This window comes from Thunnus thynnus, chromosome 12 (genome assembly GCF_963924715.1).
Source record: "Thunnus thynnus chromosome 12, fThuThy2.1, whole genome shotgun sequence".
NCBI classification, from domain to species: domain Eukaryota; kingdom Metazoa; phylum Chordata; class Actinopteri; order Scombriformes; family Scombridae; genus Thunnus; species Thunnus thynnus.
In genome coordinates, this window is record NC_089528.1 from 15313188 (window position 1) to 15334093 (window position 20906).

The 20906-nt window shown below is 42.8% G+C and overlaps 2 protein-coding genes across 3 annotated transcripts; one reads left to right on the top strand and one right to left on the bottom strand.

Moving 5' to 3' along the window:
• Positions 1-799: 799 nt before the first annotated feature.
• Positions 800-18049, bottom strand: otol1a (otolin 1a). Of its 2 annotated transcripts, XM_067605774.1 has the most exons (6): positions 17964-18049; positions 3237-3337; positions 2621-3102; positions 2449-2538; positions 2230-2301; positions 800-2029 (listed from the first exon to the last, which is right to left on the bottom strand). In XM_067605774.1, exons 3-6 carry the CDS (start codon positions 3063-3065, stop codon positions 1143-1145), a joined length of 1494 nt encoding a protein of 497 aa, XP_067461875.1. In that variant the 5' UTR covers positions 3066-3102; positions 3237-3337; positions 17964-18049; the 3' UTR covers positions 800-1142. The 2 variants fall into 2 exon arrangements, with proteins under 2 accessions (XP_067461875.1, XP_067461874.1); XM_067605773.1 differs by having other exon boundaries at positions 2621-3337.
• ppm1la (protein phosphatase, Mg2+/Mn2+ dependent, 1La) lies at positions 9970-20279 on the top strand. Its single transcript, XM_067605779.1, has 4 exons — positions 9970-10963; positions 16056-16230; positions 17506-17667; positions 17973-20279. Exons 1-4 carry the CDS (start codon positions 10565-10567, stop codon positions 18326-18328), a joined length of 1092 nt encoding a protein of 363 aa, XP_067461880.1. The 5' UTR covers positions 9970-10564; the 3' UTR covers positions 18329-20279.
• Positions 20280-20906: the final 627 nt, after the last annotated feature.

The window sequence follows — 20906 nt, forward strand, 5'->3', positions numbered from 1 at the left end:
TGACGAATGAGTTATTATCAATTTTAATCTGGTGAGAGGTCTTGACTGTTTAGAGCTTAATAAGATATAGCATTTATAAAAGCCGATGCCATTTTTCATTGTACAGTGTGAGTAAACGAGATCATAATTTATGGTGCATTAGTCTCTCTGTGCTGCAGAGGGTTATCCACCCTGCTCTGTGCTAAGGCAGCTAATATATTGTTATGGCTCTGTAATGTCAATGAGGCATTATTTTTTTTACTCATATCAGCTTCTGAGTGAAGCTTTTTAAACCCATATCAGTCTGCTGTGTCCCTCTGGATTTGATTTACCTTCGCTTCTGTCTTCAAGTTTTTACTGATAATTAGGAGAAAAACCAAGAATGTCACTGTTTTTACATCTCTTATCTACCCAAATGCCTTACAAAGATAGAAATGAAGTTTGGTAAAGCACAAAAATCAGAAATAACAAGAATCCACAAGAATTATCTTCATCATCCTGTTGTGTGAATGGTATCTGAATTAAGGACTTGCAGTCACTAAATGGACAAGAATGCGTTGAGTCTTGCTTTGGTTTTTATGTCTTTAAACTGTTTTCTTTCAGAAAATCCAATTTGTTCCATATATTGTTGTTAGAAACATCACCTTGTCATTCTTTGTCTGCAACCCTTTTATTACTTTCTCAGTACTAATATCTGCATACAAGTGCTTCTTTACAAAACCTGGGCACCTTACGCCCTCTAGTGGAAACCAAATGCAATTATTCACTGAAATTGTTTCCAAATTTGTACTGGCCTCCCTGACACAGAGCTTATCTTTCCTCATTGCAAGGACTAATGGCTTATAAATTAACTTCTGCTTCCATTTCCAAATAAATAAAACTCAAAGGTCATCCATTTCAAGCATAGTCATTTTTAATGCAGTGTTACAAAGAACTGAAGTGTTGCATACAGCAGTTTAACCAAACCTCATCCATCTCCAAGTACAGCAAGGCAAGCAAGGCATTTGGATTGATTGGTGCAATAGTAGCAAGCAGATAACAAAGCAGCAGTATTTTTCTAAATCACATCAATTTGACAGAGCAGTGCAACAGGCTGAAAGCTGCGTAGAGTCTACAAGAAGTAAAAATCAGGTCAAATCAGGTCAAAGGCTACAGTCACAGGTTTACAGGTTTACCATAGTAGTAGGTTTGCTCTTTGAGTCTGGGTAGAGCAGGAAGCCAGAGAAAGTGCTGTCATCCTCACTGCTGGAGTAAACACCGTTCCAGTCTCTCAGAGTCTCCAGCCACACTTGGTCGCCTTCGTTCAGCTGCATCAGTGCGAGGTTGGAGGCCTGATCGATGTCCTGGCCGTACAGCGAGTCCCGTGTCCGCAGCTTCCTTATCCCATTTACCACCAGGGCAGCACGCACAGGCCGATTACGCACAGTGATGTGGTAACTGAATAAGTAGACCCCAGGGTAGGTGACGTTGAACTTGTTGAGAGCTGGGTCCCAGTGCCCCTCCCCATTGTAAAACACTTTATCGAACTTCACAGGCAGGCCTGGTGGAGGGAAGGACCTGCTGGGGAACAAGCCCACACTGAAGGCAGAGCGAATCTGTTCGACACTCTCACCTGGAGGGCCTTTAGGGCCCCGAGGCCCTCGTCCTCCTTTAGCACCTCTTTCCCCCCTCAGCCCTATCATACCCCTCCCTCCTGGAGGTCCAGTGGGCCCTCTGGTGCCAGTATCCCCCTTCCCTCCCGGAGGCCCTGGCTCCCCTCTCTGTCCCCTTGTACCATCGGTTCCATTCACTCCTGGTGGGCCCATTTCACCTCTTGGTCCAGGGGGCCCACGCACCCCCACATCACCTTTCACACCCGGTAAACACTCGCCTGTAAGTCCCTGTTCACCTTTCTGACCCTTTGTCCCAGCAACCCCTGGGGGACCCATAGGCCCCTCTCGCCCAGTGCTGCCCTTAGTCCCATTCAGGCCTGGCTCTCCTCTTTCTCCTGGGTCCCCTTTCAAACCGCTGAAGCCACGTTCACCTTTTTCTCCTCTGGGGCCTGGGTCACCTACAGTATGTGGAAGGGACAGGTTATATTCACATAGGAGGACATATTTTAAAAATACTTTTTGATTTTCAAAGGGTGATGTACATTTGCATAAATGCAAAGGGTACATTTATACATATTTTAGTCTAAATTGATTTAGTATGATCAAAACAGGAAATTTAATACAATTTCTGCTAAAGTTCTCATAGAAAACTACCCACCTTTTTCTCCTGGTTTTCCAGGGATCCCAGGTGCACCAGGAAGACCCACAGGTCCTTGATCACCTTTATCACCTGTGGTAGTTTTGATAAATAAAGCGTAGAAAATGACATCCACAACAAACTTATAAAGGAGAGTGTTTTGCAAAAAAGGAGAGAGGAATAGAGAGAGAGAAACAGAGAGACAATCAAAAGCTCTCCTGCTGTTAAGCCCCGCTGTACCTATGTCGCCATTGAGTCCGTTGGCTCCAGGTAGTCCTGCTGGGCCTGGAGGTCCTCTGAGCCCTGTGTCTCCCTTCTCTCCTGGCAACCCTGGAAAACAGAGAACAGAAGGAAGAAGCACAAATTTGACCTCTTAAAGGTAATTCTCCTAAAAACAGTAGCACTGTCTTACCTGGAGGGCCCCTTGGTCCTTGCAGCCCGGGAGGGCCTCTCTCTCCCATGGGTCCTACAGGGCCTCTCTCAGGTGGACAGCACTCGCAAAAGTTGAAGAAGCATTCATTGTAGTCGAGGGTATAGTTTCCATGGATGTTCCCAGGGGGCGCGATGGCATCGGTGTGGTATTCAGTGGAGTAAGTATCACTGGAGTATGTGGTGCTGTCTGTAGGGGAGAGAGAGTAAGTGTCCATCATAACCTCAGTTGTCTCTTCTGTGTGCAGGCCGCTGGAAGGCGATGGGGTCCTGGTAGTGGTCCGTCCACCTCCACCATTGCTACCAGCTCGAGGGGGCTTCTTGGTGCTCTGAGGTCTGGGCCAGCGTGTGGTTCGGGCACCGGAGGTCAGCGCAGCCATCAGGACCACGAGGACAGTGGTCAGGAGGAGCAGGCGAATTAAAGACATACTGAGGATTCGACACAGTGATCTGTGAGAGAGGAGACTAATAGAGGAGCAGCACGTTAGAAAATGTCTATTTAATTGTTGACTTAAAAAGAATCTACAACTACAGTAAATTATTACAGTTTTATCAAAAGTACAACGCGATGATGATGTATAATAAAGAAACAATCTTACCTGTTGATGTAGATGTAGACGATGTAGACTCTTCACTCCATCCCTTCCAATGAGTGACTGATGCAGCCTTCGTCCTTCCTTATATTGCCCTGGTTGCCCAACTTGTGCACCACCAAGCCAGTGAGAGGACAAGGGACAGAAAACACCTGGGGTTATTAGGAGGTAGGTGGGCTGGCAAGAACAGATTATGTGACTCCTAAGGGATGTGAAATAAAGCTGGTTGTATACAAGGCAAGACTTTATTCTTTGTGATATGGGATATGATTCCTGGGCCCAAGAGTGCACACATCACTAATGTGTTGTTCACACACATTTGCTTTGTACACAAACAGGAAAAAAGGCTACATACACAGACACACATCACTGTGTACACACAAACTGTAACACATTGAAGGTAGTGAATAACATCTCATATGAGAGTTACCGAGTGCAACACCTTGTAGTGTTCACTCCATTTGGCAGTACCTCAAAGCAGAAAGTGGATCGCTATAAACCCAGTGAGGGAAGGATCAGTGTCCCAAAACAGGCGGCACACTGATCAAACCATTCACGTTCTTGATCTAACAAACCCAAAGAGCCCAGTAAACCCAGCAAACCTCATGGAAACCTGGCACCACTGAACCAAGCTTCACATGTCTGGGTGTAGTTTCGACCTCTGACATTAACTCTGAATTATTCCTGGTTTGCTACCAAGATTTTGCACAAAAGCTGATGAGGGGCCATGTGATCTGTGGTAAAATCAAAGACAAAAGAGTACCAAAACAGCACCCAAGGAGTTCAAGGTTTTTAATGACAGAATACCAGTTCAAAAGTGCTGTGACAAGAGTAGTGACACATATGAATTCATTAAATTCAGCCACTACTGAGCTAAGCAATGTGTGGCCACATGGGCTGTATTTATTCTTTTAAACACATTAAAAACTATCACAACACACTTCATTTATATTCGGCAATTATGTTTTATATGTTGATAGATATCCTGACAATATATCTGTAACCGGTTGCCTTGTTTTATACGGAAGAGGCACAGACGAGTGTTTCGCTGGAGGCCACCATTTATTGCAGCAACTGACAGAAGTAAATGAAAAGAAAATATCTTCCGGTCAATTGTGATGCTAACTCAGGCTCCTCTCCCATGAAGTATGACAACAAAAGGGCAGCCATGTTGCAACAAACAGACCAAAAACACAGAAAACGTACCTGACAGAGGTAAATGAAAAGAAAACCACCATACTGTACAATAAGGCCAAGCTGATAAACAAACTTCAAAAAAGGAGCGCACAATGTCGCTTACCTCTCCCATGAAGTATGACAACAAAAGGGGAGAGGTAACGGCGGGGGACATAATTTATGGGGGGGGGGGGTACAGTGAACTGAGCCTTCCACCTGTTGACTCTGGAGGAGTAGCACGTCAGGATTGAACTATTTACAAATTTTGTGTAATTATAATACATATGCTGCACAGTTGACCCTGTTCCACTCACCCCCCTAGAAATACAGAAAATTCTGGGTCGTAATGCAAGACATATTCATAAAACACACTGACCATAAAGAAATCACAAACACAACAAGTGAGTGAACCAGCAATATGAGCTTCCTATTTAAAGGATAAGAGGACTAGAGACCTGTTTGGCGCCTAGCATGAACTCATAATACTCCACAGGCATAGTGTAGTGCCTTATACACCACACATACTCAGGCCAATCAATGTGAGGAAATGAAAAAATAAGAAAAGAGAGAAAAAAAAATTGGGTCTTCACACAGCAGCATGTTATTACAACAACATTAAGAGTGGCCTAAGAAAATATATACATATAACTGTAAGGAGCATGCCACTCACATTTCACACATGAATAACAGAATGTGGGCTTGGCTCAACCCCTAGCATGGACTCAAGTTGTGCCATGGACGTAATCAAACGACACACTGGTCTAATGAGTCTGCCAAACCGTGAGGTAAGTTGTCCATCTGCATTAGATGCCTGAGGCAGATTGGAATGGGCAGGAGTCGGTTGCAGTGGGGGGGCAGGAAAAGCTGCTGGGGAATCCCTCTGATGCAAGGGAAGCCACCACAGAGGGAGGTGGTGGATGGTCAGGACCATGGGACTCATCAATGGAGGACTGCTCATGGACCCATGAGGCGGTGCGGCCCTCATCCCAGTCAGCAACACTTGAGAGGGAACCAGCAAGGGATGGCTCAACTGTTGCAGCCGCAGTGTCCAATCCAGACATCTCAGTCACATGCCAATCAGATGTAGGGGAGGCATTAGTCATATAAGAGGCAGGCAAGGACACAGGAGCAGCATCACAATCCAAGGCTTCAACCAGGGGCAGAAAGTTGACCTAAAGGAGCAGGTTCCGGTGAACAACACATTCATTTCCTTCTCTATCTCTGATCCGGTAGATGTTTCAAGGCAGGTTTCGAGGCCACCATGGTGTAAACAACAGGCATCCACTTATCAGAGAGCTTACGTTTCCCCTTAACGCCCTTGTTTGCCAGCAGCACCTGGTCACCGAGAGACAGAGGCTGACCTTTGACCCACTTGTTGTACTGGTCACACTGATGACTCTGCTCAGCTGTGCAGTGTTTCTGAGCCGCTGCCACGGCACAATGTAGGTCTTCCAAAAGGGACTTCACATAAGCATCATAGTCATACACAGTCACATCGTGGAGTACATTCTTGAAGAGGAGGTCAACTGGCAGCCTAAGCACCCGAACATCAAGTAGAAAGGCGCAAACCCAGTGGTCTCATGAGCAGTACGATTGTATACAAAGGTCATGGTCTAGATCATCTGTGGCCATTTCTGTTTGGAATCTCAGCATGTTGCCCAGGGTGCGGTTAAACCTCTCTGTACCGCCGTTCCCCATAGGATGGTAAGGTGAGGTGTGGGACATGTCAACCCCAGCCAACTTCAATAGCTCAGCAATCAGCTCACTTTCAAGGTTTGCTCCCTGGTCAGAATGAAGGTGCTGAGGGAAGCCATAGATGCAGAAGAAGTTGTCCCATAGCTTCTTGGCTGCTCTTTTGGCAGTCTGGTCCTGACAGGAAAAAGCATGTGACAATTTTGTGAAGTGATCTGTGATCACGAGAACATCCACAGACTTGTTGTTATTGTCTTCAGCTGACCAAAAGTCAACACACACGATTTCTAGAGGGGCAGAGGTCTTAATGCTCTCCAGTGGGGCCCTTGCGGAAGGCTCAGGAGTCTTGCTGAGGACACATCTGTGGCATCTCCTCACATGATTGCGTACATCCTTCTCAATGTCATACCAGAAAAAACGCTGATGAGCCAGACAAAGTGACCATCAAGGGAAGCATCAGTGAAGAGGATGAAAGGCCTATCAAAGTCTGGATGTGCCAGCACCACACTGTTGAGGAGTGCACTTTTAAGAGCTTCAAATGTTTCCTCACAGGCAGGAGTCCAATTCTGAGGGGTCAGTTCACGAAAGGTACCGGCTCTCCGTCGACCAAAGGAGCCCTTAGCGCTCCTCTTCTGTCCTGCAGTCAAGGTGTAGAGTGGCTTAGTGATGGAAGAGTAACCAGGAATGAAATGCTGGTAATACAGCACCATCCCAAGGAAAGACTTGACCTTCTGCTGAGATGGGGTACAGCCATCATCGTTCATGAGGTCCTCCTTCCTGAAAGCTAGGATGACCTCCTGGTCAACTGAGACACCACTGCTGTCCACCGTGTGGCCAAGGAACCTCACAGACCTGCAAAGGAAGTGGCATTTCTTCTGTGCCAGCTTCAGGTTGTTGGTTCTGAGACGTGAGAAGACAGTCTCCAGCCATTTTAGGGCTTCCTCCTCAGATGGAGCAAAGACGAGCAGGTCATCCAGATAACAGAGGACACTGGAGAAGTTCAAGTCACCAAAGACACTCATCATCATCCACATAAAGGATGCGGGACTGTTGCACAGGCCCTGGGGAAGCCTGTTGTACTCGTACAGGCCTAAGGGTGTCGTAAAGGCCGTGTACTGCCTGTCAGTCTCATGGAGGGGGATGTTGTAGAACCCCGATTTGAGATCCATGGTGCTGAAAAAGGTGTTTCCACCAAGAGCAGCAAGGCAGTCAGCCTGGTGGGGCAGTGGGTGGGCATCCTTGACGGTTTTGGCATTAAGGCAGCAAAAGTCAGTACAGATCCTCAGCTCTCCTGACTTCTTCCAAACCAGGACCAATGGCGAAGCATATTCACTGACAGACTTACTGATGATGCCTTTCAACTCTATCTCAGACAGCACCTCCCTCAGTTTATGATAGTGTGCTGGAGGGACATGGCGATAGGGTAGCCGGAAGGGGCGATTATCAGTAAGGTGAATACGGTGGACAAACTCCTTCGCTTCCCCACAGTCCAGCTTGTCCTCAGAGAAGACATCCTGATAGGTAAGCACAAGGAGGGTCAGCCGCTGTTTCCATTCATTTGATACTTCACAGCTTTCAAGGTCGATGTCTGCCAATCCACAGTCCTTAAGCTGCTGAAGGGGGACAGAGGTGGTATCTGAGTTGGAGACAGGGTCGGCTGTCTGGCTAGGCTGTGGCCTGCTCACACCCTGGGAGAGGGGAAGGTAGCAACACAAGGAAACACATCTGCAACCTTTGCATTGCAGCGCAGGGTAACAGGTCTCTTTGTAGGGTTGAGGATCTTCAGTGAGACCCAGCGATCCCCCACATGGGTGTCACAACCTGTCCAACAATGTCTTTTGGAGCTGAGTGGCAAGAGGTGGGCTCCACGATGACCGTGCTCCCAGGCGACACTGGGGCACCACTGGGCAACTTCCCCCACACCAAGTACTCCTCCTGTGGTGCAAGGGTGACAGCCTGCTGAGGACTGATGGTGCCAACCTTGTTTGGCAGCTCAGGAGCAGACCAACGTGTGATGCAGCTGAGCAACTGGAGGAACTGCTCACACTCCGGGTCTGAGGTGTTGGAGCGGATGAGCTCCCAGTACTTCTCATCAGACTTCATCCTCTGTATTATGGGCCTGATAACATTGCTTCCAATGATAAGCTCGTCCCTCTGCCCTGGAACAAGGAAGGTTGGCACAATGAATTTGGACCCATAAATCTCAATGTCCAGCTCATAGATACATTCGGGTCACGGCACAAAGTGTAACCGGTTGACTCTGCGATGTGTCGTAAGGAAGAGGCTGAGACGAGTGTTTCGTTGGAGGCCACCATTTATTCCGGCAACTGACAGAAGTAAATGAAAAGAAAATATCCTCTGGTCAATCGTGATGCTAACTCAGGCTCCTACACAAATTAAATTACAGAATTGTGTTACCATACTGTACAATAAGTCCAAGCTGATAAACAAACTTCAAAAAAAGGAGTGCACAACATCGCTTATCTCTCCCATGAAGTATGATAACAAAAAACATCATTTATGGTGGTGGTGGTGGTGGTGGGGGCACCCACAAATGTGAAGGTAGGGGTACAGTGAACTGAGCCTTAAATGTTCCACCTGTTGAGGAGAGGCACGTCAGGATTTAATTATTTACAAATTTTGTGTAATTATAATACATATGCTCCACAGTTGACCCTGTTACATATCCTCACAAACTGAATGAATGCACAGCAAATTATTACATGTTTTTTCATGCAATCTGTACTCTACATGAGGAAAGTTTGAAACACAAGCAAAAAATAAAATCATTTAAAGCACGCTCTTCAAGTCAGTCAGTCCTGATGATCAACCTGAGATTTGCCACCAGCATTGTGCAACTTAATTTCCTTGTTGTGATGTTGTATATGTGTAATTTGTTCTCAGGTCTTTCTTGTAAGAGAGATCATGATCTCAATGAGAATTCCTGATTAAATAAAGCTTAATTAAACACCTCAGCTTGATGTAAATGATGAGACTGCTGGGACTATCAAAGGTGTATTACTCCAGAATTCCACAAGGGGACAGTGTTCACTCAGTGCAACTATAATTGTAACCAACATCTGAAAAAAGGCTGTCTCACAGCATTGGGCAATATCAGTTATTATTGTGTCATACATTTTTTTATTTAAAATGTGTTGCATATGTATATGTAAGATAGCTAGTGTATCAGGTATTCCTCATGTTGTGGGGACTTAAATCTGTTTACACAGTCTCTCTTGTGGGGACACAAAGCAAGTCCCAATAAATCATTAAGCTTTAGAGTTGGTTTAGGGTTATGTAAAGTTAGGGTTAGGTTAAGGTTAGGGTTGGGTTAGGGGTTAGGGTTAGGATTGAGGTTAGGGTTGGGGTTAGGGTTAAGCAAGTGGGTATGGTTAGGGTTAGGAAAATCTAGTTAGTTAAGTCTCCAGGAAATTAATGTAAGTCAATGTAATGTAAGGTGTGTGTTTGTGTACAAGTAGTCTGTTCTACTCATATTTTGTATTTTATTATAGGCCTATAATTATTACAGGCAGATGAAAAGTAATTAGGGCCATACAATATTCCAATGAGAGATTATGAGAATTAAACGTGAAAGTGAACGTGTATCTATATTTAATAATTTTATGAGTATTATATTGTCATATTATACTAGATGACATCATCATTTGATACCGCAGCCACCGCCATTGGCTCCAATGCTTGGCTTGTCAGTCTATGAGTTTGCAGCTGCGCACTCATGTCAGCGCCGGCCACATTTAAAGAATGTGCCGATGTCAAGTTGCCCACTGTCACAACGATCTAGATCCGCTTACAGCTTTCAAAATAGAACCACTATTTTAAAAACCGTGTGTGCACCGAGTACAGCTCAGTCCAAACCGTGCTTTATTAAAAACAAACATCGTTGACTTCCGATTTTATTCTGGTTCGCACTTGCTGGTTTGACACAGCTCAAGTATCGGAGGTGTGTGTATGTGAAAAATGCAATGTTGATGCAGAGATTGAACAGACACACACCCGAGACAAGAAACGGGGTCAACGGCGGAAAAGGAGGACACCTCCAAGTCGACAATCGCCCCCCGGTGACTCATGATTCTCTCCGGGGTGGGTCTAACCCCAAAAATCCGTCATCCTACAATGGACTGCGAGAGATCGGCTCAGGTCCAGAGTCCTCTTGCAGCTGCTTAGGGGAGCGCGGATAGGACCAAGACATCGGACTGAGTCAAATGAGGGTGGCCTGTCCGCTTTTGTCCTGCGCCTCTCGGCCCGGTGTCTGACAGCCAGCCGTGCACAGTGCGTAAATGCGCTCAGAGTAGAGAAGACAGGCCTCCGAGGAACACTTTAAATGTTGATATTCAGTCTTTGTCAGACATCGTGGTAGTGCATCCCGTTTTTTCATAGCTCCGCTGAGCGGATGGAGTGAATTGTGCAAAAGGGGACTGAGACAGACCGCAGTTTGGTTGCGTGTGATGATAGGAGACACAATGACGCTCTTGTCTCTTCTGGGTCGGATCATGCGTTATTTTCTCCTCAGGCCGGAGACATTGTTTCTGTTGTGCATAAGCCTGGCGCTGTGGAGTTATTTCTTCCATACGGACGAGGTGAAAACCATCGTCAAGTCCAGCCGGGATGCCGTGAAGATGGTGAAGGGGAAAGTGGCGGAGATGATGCAGAATGACCGACTGGGAGGCCTCAGTGTTCTGGATGCAGAGTTTTCCAAGACCTGGGAGTTCAAGAATAACAACGTAGCCGTGTACTCTATACAGGGGAGGCGAGATCACATGGAGGACCGCTTCGAGGTGCTCACCGACATCACCAACAAGACCCACCCGTCCATATTCGGGATATTTGACGGTCACGGTGGAGAGGTAGGCTGGGAGGGAAAGGCTGCACAGGCCCATTACACCACAATGCATTTCATTCAGACCTTAAGACCTGCTGCTGCACACAAGTCCCCAGCATCACTTGGATACAGACAGACAGACAGACAGACAGACAGACAGACAGAGTTTATTGGAAACAAACTGTTTTGGGGCATATTTTTCCAAGAGCTCCTCTCAAAAGACTTTTAATGGTATCATAACATTTATGTAGGAAGATGCTGTTGGCTCTCATGACGATTATGTTGTAGCTGATTATCATTGGAAATATAGCAACATTAAATTTCTATTATAAGAAGTTAGAAATAACAATAGTTAGGAAAAGGGCAATAAGCTCTCTGTTGAGCACAATAAAGATCCCAGGTTTCTATGGGAACACAATTATTTGGAGTGAGGGACAGACATAGTGTTACTCACTTCATACTCACCCCATTCTCAAACAGTGCAGGCAGCCCCCCCTCCCACTCCAGCATTGTGTTCCTTTGTGTGAATACCTCCTCCAGCCCACTGCCAATCAGGGATTCACCACAAAGAGCTTGTGTTTGTCTCTCTCTCTCTCTCTTTGTGTGTGTGTGTGTGTGTGTGTGTTTGTGTGTGTGTGCATGAGGGTTAGTGATGTGTGTGTAGGTTTTGTCTGTCTTTCCTCCACTCCCTTGTCTAGGGTCAGTTGTTTCTCATGGCTGTTTTCAGACCACGTGTCCTGGTAGCCATCTGTCACACCATCTCCACCACTGTATGACATATTTTACAGATTGATACTGGTTAAGTTTCTTATTTAGAGCCTGCTCTTACTGTTTCAGATCTCTTATTGTTATTTTATTACTGGTTTTAACACAGTGCGACACAACACACACAGAGAGTGCAAGAAAATGTATGGAGAGACCAAAGTGTCATTATTCCCCTTTGTCTCCCTCTGCATGTTGGTATTAGCAATAGACACATCTTCAAGTTTGAGCCATAATTGTGGAGTTAGAGGTGTTATTAATTTGCTGATGTGTGTAGTACAAAGAATAGCGATACTGAGCTCTGGCTTTAGACTTTTACAGCCTCTTCATTTTTTAATAGGATTGCAGCTAACACTTGTTTTCATTATTGATTTATTTGCAGATCATTTTCTTGATCGGTTGCAAAAAAAATCATCAAAGATAATCAAAAAATGACCATCGCAATTTTCCAGAGCTCAAGTTGACATCTTTAAATTCCTTTTTTTGTCCAACCAGCAATCCAAAATCCAAACAGCCAAGTATTTACATTATAGAGGCTGGGAGCAGTGAAATATTGGCATTTTTTTCCATATAAAATGAATGAAATGCTTAATCAATCAATAAAAAAATAGTTGCAGCGTAATTTTCTATAATTTTCAACTATTCTTTTCACCTCTATACTTTACATTTGTTTGGTTTTCACTGATTACAAGAGATTTGAGTAAAGAGGCTCCCTGCAGTTTAACCAGGAGGACGAGGTGTTTTCTAATTTGCATCCAGTTCTAGTTCCAGATTGAATTATTATTTAAATGCACATTCATCAATCCAAGGATTTTGATTGTGTTCATTTTTAAGTCCCTCTTCTTTTTTGTTGAAAAACACTTTGCAGGCTCTGTACATAAAGCATTACATGTAACTAAAAGGTGACTGACATGGTCAAGCAGACCTAATAACTTCCAAAAATGTCTACAACAACACTGCTGGTTACATAAACAAACAATTTGACTGAAGCCTCTGAGGAGTAAATTAGTCAAGTATAAATGAAAATGAAACCAATGTGAGTGTCCAGTGATGCTGCCACAGTTGTGATCTCTGTCTCTCAAAATAAATATTCTGCTTCTGGTCGTCCATCAAGTCACAACAGTATTTATTTCTCCCTTTGTCTGACATGATGTACATCAACATTTTGTACCGATCTTATAATTAAAAAATACCAAGACTGCCCATTCTGCTCTTAAAAACACCAGTTGCAAGAGTTTCCGTTGGGTGGTGTTCAATCATAGAGAGAACAAACAGAGAGTAGAGGCTGTTTACCCACCTGGACCGCTCTGTCTATTCCTGTCGCATAAACAAATATTTACTCTTCCTGTCTGTCCCAACATCCCTCACTATTTTTCACTCTTTCTCTCTTACTATCTGTGGTTTCCTTCCTTCCTCTCTGTAAATGTCTATTTTGTTTGGTCTTGCTTGTCCTAGCCCTTTTTTTCTTTTATATTTTGTTGTCATCCTTTTATCCTTCATTGATCATAGTCAAGTAGGATTTTTGTGAGAATGGGTAACTCTGACATCGACTTCAGCTCTTATGGGGTCATTCACATCAATATGCAGACATTCTGAGATATGGAAACATTCTCTTAAAGTCCAGTTTAAAAACTAAGCACTACCAGTAAGTGCACATATTAAATCAATGGGACATGAACCTAAAGTTAAGGGTCATTTGTGAAAGACGTTTTTACCTTCTGGGACTCTCAGGGCTAATGATGTTGTCTGGAAAATCACTGCATGTGTGGATATGCAGGGACATTTATTTGCTAGTGCATTTTATATGTAGTTTGGCACAACTGTAATCACCCCCCTACCCACACACACACACACACACACACACGCATTACCAATACCAAATGAAGCGATGCTGCCAAACCAAATATGGGCAGATAGAACAGGCTGTCTCTGACAGTGCTGTGTGTTCTGGCCCAGAAAATATGCAGGAAATTTCTCAAACACGTCTCTGTTTTTTAAAACAGTTTTCATCATGGCAATGAGTTATGGCCCAGAATCATAAAAGTCAGCATATTCCGCTGCTCCTCTTTTAATGTGATTCACTGAGACTATTTGCTGTTGAAGCAGGACGTTTTAGTTTACAACTCTGCTTTCACAGGCTTTTCACACTACTTTGCTGCATGAAATTGCATTTACAGCCACATGCTGACTCAAGCAGCAAATGGCATTTCAGAAAGCACCATAGAGATTCAGACTGGAGATTAATCAAATTTTAATAAAGTAAGTCCAGTGTTTCACAATCAGTCATTAAACCCTCAGACTGAAAAGTATTTGAGTCATTAATGGAATCTGCACTGGCCCTGGCATTCGCAGTTGTTTACAGCGAATGGAAATTTACACTCAAAGCGCTTTTCCTGTGCAAGGCTCACTGAGTGCTTCCCTCTCCAATTAAACGAATGAATGAGTGAACTCTCCATGGAAAAGGGAAAGAGAGAAGGGGCAGCCAAAATAGATGGTTTCCTCTACTAATTATGAGGAATATTTCATTTCCATGTCAGGTTCCTTCTGTGTATCTCACTCCTAATTCCATCAACTTCATGATAAACTTTGGGTGAAATTTTAGCAGTTGTCAGTTCAAATCTCAGTTGTCTCAGTTGATAAACTTGATTACAGCATTGATGGAAACACAGCTTTGTTTTTGTGTTTATGCATGTATAAAATGGAGCTGTTAGGTTTAAAGAACTGTTGCACTACGTGTGCAAAGTTACCACTTGTTTAAATTTGCTCAGGTTTCCTGCTGTATGTTGTTCAGTATAAAATAAAACTAAAATGTATAATCATATCTATGAAAAATTTTATTAGTGAAGGATCAAAATTCACATACAGGTTTATACTTGTGTCAGCACATCAGATAGCAATACACTGAAGCATGTATGGCTGAAAGTATCCTCATTTCCATATAAGCTGTAAAAATGAAATATGTTCTCTGTATCAACCAGGTCATTACGAAGGAATAAAATTTTCCCATTTTAGAACTGATTCAACAGCATTAGCATAATGGAAATCTTGGCAGAGAAAATGAGGGAAGGAGAAGCAGATAAGTAAGATGAGGAGGAGAGTAAGTGAGCTGGAGGATGAGGAGGTTGTTCAATAATTCAGCACAGAGCACCTGCTGTATGGAACTGTAAAATGAAACGCAAAAAGCAATACTCTAAATTAGAGTCGTATTAGACCACATTACCTGGAAACCACAGTGAGGAAAAAACTTGCAATAGTAACAAAATCATAAGATGATTTATTCAGTGCTATTCAGTTATATGAATAAGAAGACCAAGCTTTTGTCGGCTTGTTTTGTACAAAATAAAAATGCTAATAATAACCCAAGACTCATTGTCTTAATTGTCTCAGTACTTTACAACTTCCCCACACTGTCTGTGGCACTCTCACATTCATTCCCAAATCTTTAAAAATGGATCACAAATCTATAGTGTTGATTTTCAAAAGCTTAGGTAATTTCCTAAAACAGCTTGGCACTGTAGTGTTTAGCAAAAGTCACTCAAAAAGGAGAACATTTTGCAGTTGTTGGGTACTATTTTGATCTGCGTAATGATACCCATTTGGTGCACTAGTGAATATTTATGTCAGCAGGATTTTGTATGTGGGATTGACTCAAACTACAGTGTCCATGTTCACCGTTATGAAGGAACATGTCAACCAGTGCAAACAGTGTGGCTCACTGAAGTATCTTAAATAGTTTTTGAACAACAAAGGAGCTCTGTGGCAAAGAGGAGTAAGTTATATTAGGCTTCGGCTATACAGGAAATACCTGTTAGTATGATCAATTTATTGTTGGTTTTGGTCTTTTAATAGAATTGCTTGACATTAACAAGAAAGCGCCATTGTGTACATAAATCAGAGCTGCAGTCAGTTGAACTTTAGACGAAATTAGACAAACGTGTACTACCTCGTGTTTAGAGATCACAGTGGATCAAGAAACAGATGCAGAAAATATCCAGTTCATTAGAAATAAGAACACATCACTTCCTGTGTGACATCACAAACATCTATTCCAAACAGTCTCATGTGAAGCAAAAGGTTTTATGGCCTGTAGGAGTTTACAAACTGGTGAAAATTAAAATATTACACTCTGAAAAAATAATCTCCTGGAGCTTTAAATTTGCACTAATTTTAAATGTATACACACAGTCATGTGTAGCTCAATATTTATGAACTCATAAACAGATCTGAAATAACTGACAACAGAGACAGCTCTGTGCTCCACCTGCACTTATTCTCCATCCCCTGTCTAATCCTCGCTGTGTTTTTTCCCTCCTGACCTCCTCCCCATCACACCATCTCTCTCCTCCCTCTCCCAGGCTGCAGCTGACTATGTGAAGGTCCACCTGCCGGAGTCCCTGAAGCAGCAGCTGCAGGCCTTTGAGAGAGAGAAGAGAGAGAGCTCTCTCTCTTATGCCAGCATCCTCGAGCAGCGCATCCTAACTGTGGATCGCGAGATGTTGGACAAGCTCTCTGCCAACCACGACGAAGCAGGTAAGGAGAGGGTTTAGGAAGGTGGGAGGTGGACATTGACACAGCGATGTAAACAAAGAAAAACTTGGACACATAAAGTATTATTTGATGTGTGTCGCTGTGTGAATTATTTTGCAATCGCCCGCTAAGCAGAGAAGCACAGATGTAAAACGAGTGCTCGTTCATTCAGCTTTCAAACTGTCTTCCTCTTAAAGGACACATCACCTCATCTATCAAAGAAAAGCTCACAATTTCTTGTATAATATCCTCTCAGCACAATGCTTCCCAGCTGACATTTACCTCTTTGATGGGTTTGTCCTGTACACTCCACTTGTAATACTGACTGAGAAGAGTGAGACTGCTCATTGACATCAGCCATGTTGTACTCAACAATAGATTTTAGAGCTTGTGGCACTTAGTAACAAATATGTCATCAAACTATTCCTCCTTTTATTGTTCAGCTACACCTTTGTATTACTGAATGATTAGTTTGGTGACTAGATGAGATTCTTACCACTTGGCAAATGAAAGACACAAAGATACACTTATGACTCATTTTTAGTCGTATTCATTGTGCTTGTCTCACTATTGACCCACTATTGACTCTGCAGTTTGCACAATTGATTTAATGCCCTTTTCTCTCAAATATCTGTAGAAGACATTTTAAAGGTCAATCATTCCTGTATGTCATCATACTTTAGACGTTTCAGCCATGATTAACACTCATAAATCATTATTATAATGGACAATGTCAATAAAACATAATAGTGGCAGACATTATCATACTGGAGAACAGCTGTGAGATTACTCCACATTTTCATCCCTGGATAAGTAGGATATCTAGTGAAATTTTAGACTTGGTTCAACAATGTTGTACGACTGATATATTCTGTTACAAAGGTGCAATATCACATTCACCGAACGTCGACTTGCTTTCTGTCATTTGATCTTTAGAGCTACCATCAGCTGAACTATGTTTTGTGTAATACATAAAATCTGGCACAAGTAGTATTTGCAAATGCCTTTCATGGTTTCAGTTGACTTGGTAGGTTTTCAACAACTGTTTATTCAAAGAAAAACAAATGAGTAGCTACACTGTCCTGTGAATCACCATACACCACTATTAAGCTGCAATGACAGCAATAAGCATCTGTTATTGCCAGCTGGTTAAAATATACATGTTTGTATTTCAGTCCAAGTTAGAAATTTCTGGGGCATTCACATAAATTTCAATTCTGCCAGCCTCCTCAGCCATTTCCTATTGTTTTTGTCTTTCTCTTCTAATCTCCTGTATAGGAACAACCTGTCTTGTAGCCCTGCTGTCAGACAGAGAGCTCACAGTGGCCAACGTCGGAGACTCGCGTGGTGTGCTGTGTGACAAAGATGGGAACGCTGTTGCACTGTCACATGATCACAAACCATATCAGCTCAAAGAGCGCAAGAGGATCAAGAGGGCAGGTAGATAAGAGAGCAACAATTATAAAATACAAAGCATAATAAATTTACTGTCCGGTGGTTGAAATTTGGAGTCCTTGGCTGCCATCTGTTGGTCTATTCTGCAACAGCATTGTGTTAAACATAGAACTCTGTCACAAATAGATATTAAAGCTGGGTGATTAAAGGATTCTCACACTGTACATGTATGTTTGTGGGTCAAATCACAGACTCAGTCATCAAGCATTTTATCTCATTACCTGATCATCAGACTGTGCTTAAGCTCTAATGACTGAATACATTTTTCATTTTCATCTCACCATTTTCAGGAGGCTTCATCAGTTTTAATGGATCCTGGAGAGTCCAGGGGATTCTGGCGATGTCCCGATCTCTCGGGGACTACCCGCTAAAGAACCTCAATGTAGTCATCCCTGATCCTGATATCATGACCTTTGACCTGGATAAACTGCAGCCAGAATTCATGATCCTGGCATCCGATGGCCTGTGGGACGCCTTCAGTAACGAGGAGGCCGTTCGGTTCGTCCGTGAGCGTCTGGATGAGCCTCACTTCGGTGCCAAGAGCATTGTCCTCCAGTCTTTCTACCGTGGTTGCCCCGACAACATCACCGTCATGGTGGTGAAGTTCAAAAGCGGGGCCGGGGGGAGTAGCAAAGCTGGGGAGTAGGTCAAGTTTAGAGGACACATTGCCATCAGTTTTTTCTGTGATTTTCCCCGTCTTCTGGATGGAGCAGTAAGCATGATATCACAGGAGGGCTGGGACAAGATGAAGGTTGGACACTGAGAACTGTATTTTGGACAAGTGCACACACACAAACTTACACACAGAGAAACATACGCAAATTTTGTATGCAAACATACAAAATGAGGTTTTAGTTTGTAGATTTTTGATTGCGACAAGGGCATTTAAACACAACACAGATCTCATAACCATCTGCTAACAGAACGAGGAATACATTAAAATACAGAAGTACACAGGCACTAAACAAACACCAAACAGGATCTCTCTTAACCAGCACACATTAGACTGTGATTGATTTACTACTGTTTACTGTACATGCACATGAATGGTACAGCTCCACTGGAGGCTTCTTCAGAGGAAGCTACAACTAGTGCCTAATCTAAATTACTGTGCAACTACAGGAAGCTCATGAAAATGTATTTGTGAAAATCACCACCCTGCTTGCTGCATTTTGATGATGCTCTCAAATATTGTGTCTGTTACATTGTTGATCAGGATAAAATAGTCAAACTTAGAAAATGCCAGTGGATCCGTACCTTTATTTTACTTAAATGCTATACCAAAAATCTAACTTTTGTGTATCAAACACTCACCCCCTGGAGACTTAAAGGTTACAATGGATTCTAAAAGTGAACTATTTCAGTAGGGAAAAAAGTGTACCATACATAATTTACTTCTCTACTGTTTATTTGTATGCTCAGTATATTCTTAACACATTTTTGCCAAAATATGACTGAATGCAAAACTTCTGCAACCTGTTAAATGTACAACTTCCATTGGTTTGTGCACATTTGGTTCAGAGGATAACAGTCTTTCTTAAGCATGACTTACCACAGCCAATCAGTTAGGTATTCAAAACAATGAATGACCAGTAGGTGGGTTCCTCAGGCCCAGGTTTGAGATATTTCTATAGATAAATAGTCCCTGTTATGAATCCAAGCTGACCACAGCCACTGTTCTCTGTGAAGGATGAAACAGAAAACCACCTTTCAAGTCTGCGGGAGGTGAGTGATTCTCAAAAGATAGATTTTGGGTGGAGTATTACTTAAACATACCACACAGACACATACACAGTTCTGAAATAAATGCACTTTTCAGATATTTATTTTTTTGGGGGAGGATGGTAAATTCTTACATATCAGCCAATGTAAACACTGTATATCCTCAATAATGCAAAAGGGTTTTAATGTATGTAGAACCTGATTTAGTTCAAGGCCTTCACCTCTTGGTAATGCAATTTTATGGAGCTAATGCGAGGTGTTCCTTTGAAGTGGTTTTACACCATCTGTATCAAGGCATGTGCTTTGGCTTATCCAAGTTCATGAACAAAGTGCATACAGACACTAGTGGCTGCCTTTGACCTGGGAAGCACACGAAACAGGACTCCTTCGCTGCCATGAGAAACTGACTGAGATGACACATCATGTACTGTACAGCTGCAGCCGTAATGCTAGTAATATGATATGCTCCTGAAGCAATACAAATGGTGTCATTGTCCGCAACAAGGAAAATTACAGTAAACCATACTTGATTTACTACTGTTTTAAGTTCAACTACTTTTTACCACTGTGTTTCATGACCTTTGCATCAAATGAGAGAATTGACAAGCCTTTTTTTTTAATTTAACAGTTTACCTAATGCCTTATTTATTAAGTTTTGGGATGTGTCTGGCAGATTGTCAGATCTGTATACTGTATATTCATTTTTTTTGTCCTTCTGTAAATGAGCAGAAGTTTACAATAAAATAGATATCCATTGCTTTAATTTGAGAGGCAGTCCATGATTCACACATGTCGAGCTGATGCTCAGTGTATAAAAAAAAACTGTAAAAACCTCCTGTATGTAAACTATCAGTATTAAACTATTTCATCTGAAATGTGCTGTCTCCTTCAGTCTTTATTATCCTTCTGGCCAAGCAGTGTATCAGCTTGACTATTGACCTTTGTGCAAATGAAATTCTCAGCAGTAAGCTCAGGGTATTTTTTGTCAATTCAATTCAAGTTTTTTCAAGTTTTAATTTAATTTAACATCTAATTTTTGCTATATAGTACTTGAAGAAAACAAGACTTACCTCGAAGACCCTTCACCACTCATCCATGTTGGCATTTGTGCATTCAATTATTTATTTATTCTTATTATACTCTACTTTTATTTATCCACATAACACATGTGACTCCAGTTTTACATAGTCACACCTGCTACTAGGGCACCACAGCTGCAGGCAAGGTGAAAGCAGATGACTAACTTTCTTCGCATCTACTGCGTTTTATCACCTTTCCAGGAATTTGGATCAGTTATGTTCTTGTCCCCAGCCACCAGGTCACCTGTCTGTTGTAAATCATTCAGCGATCTATAATCACAAAAAAAAAAGGTGGTGAGATCAGAGTGGTCAGTGGTAGTGGGGGTTATAGAAACATACGTGACGTCTCTTGCGTGCTTCTGGGATGCGTCTGTCTGCTTGACCGCAAATAACTGTCGTCTGCAGGAGCGCAGACAGCTCGGA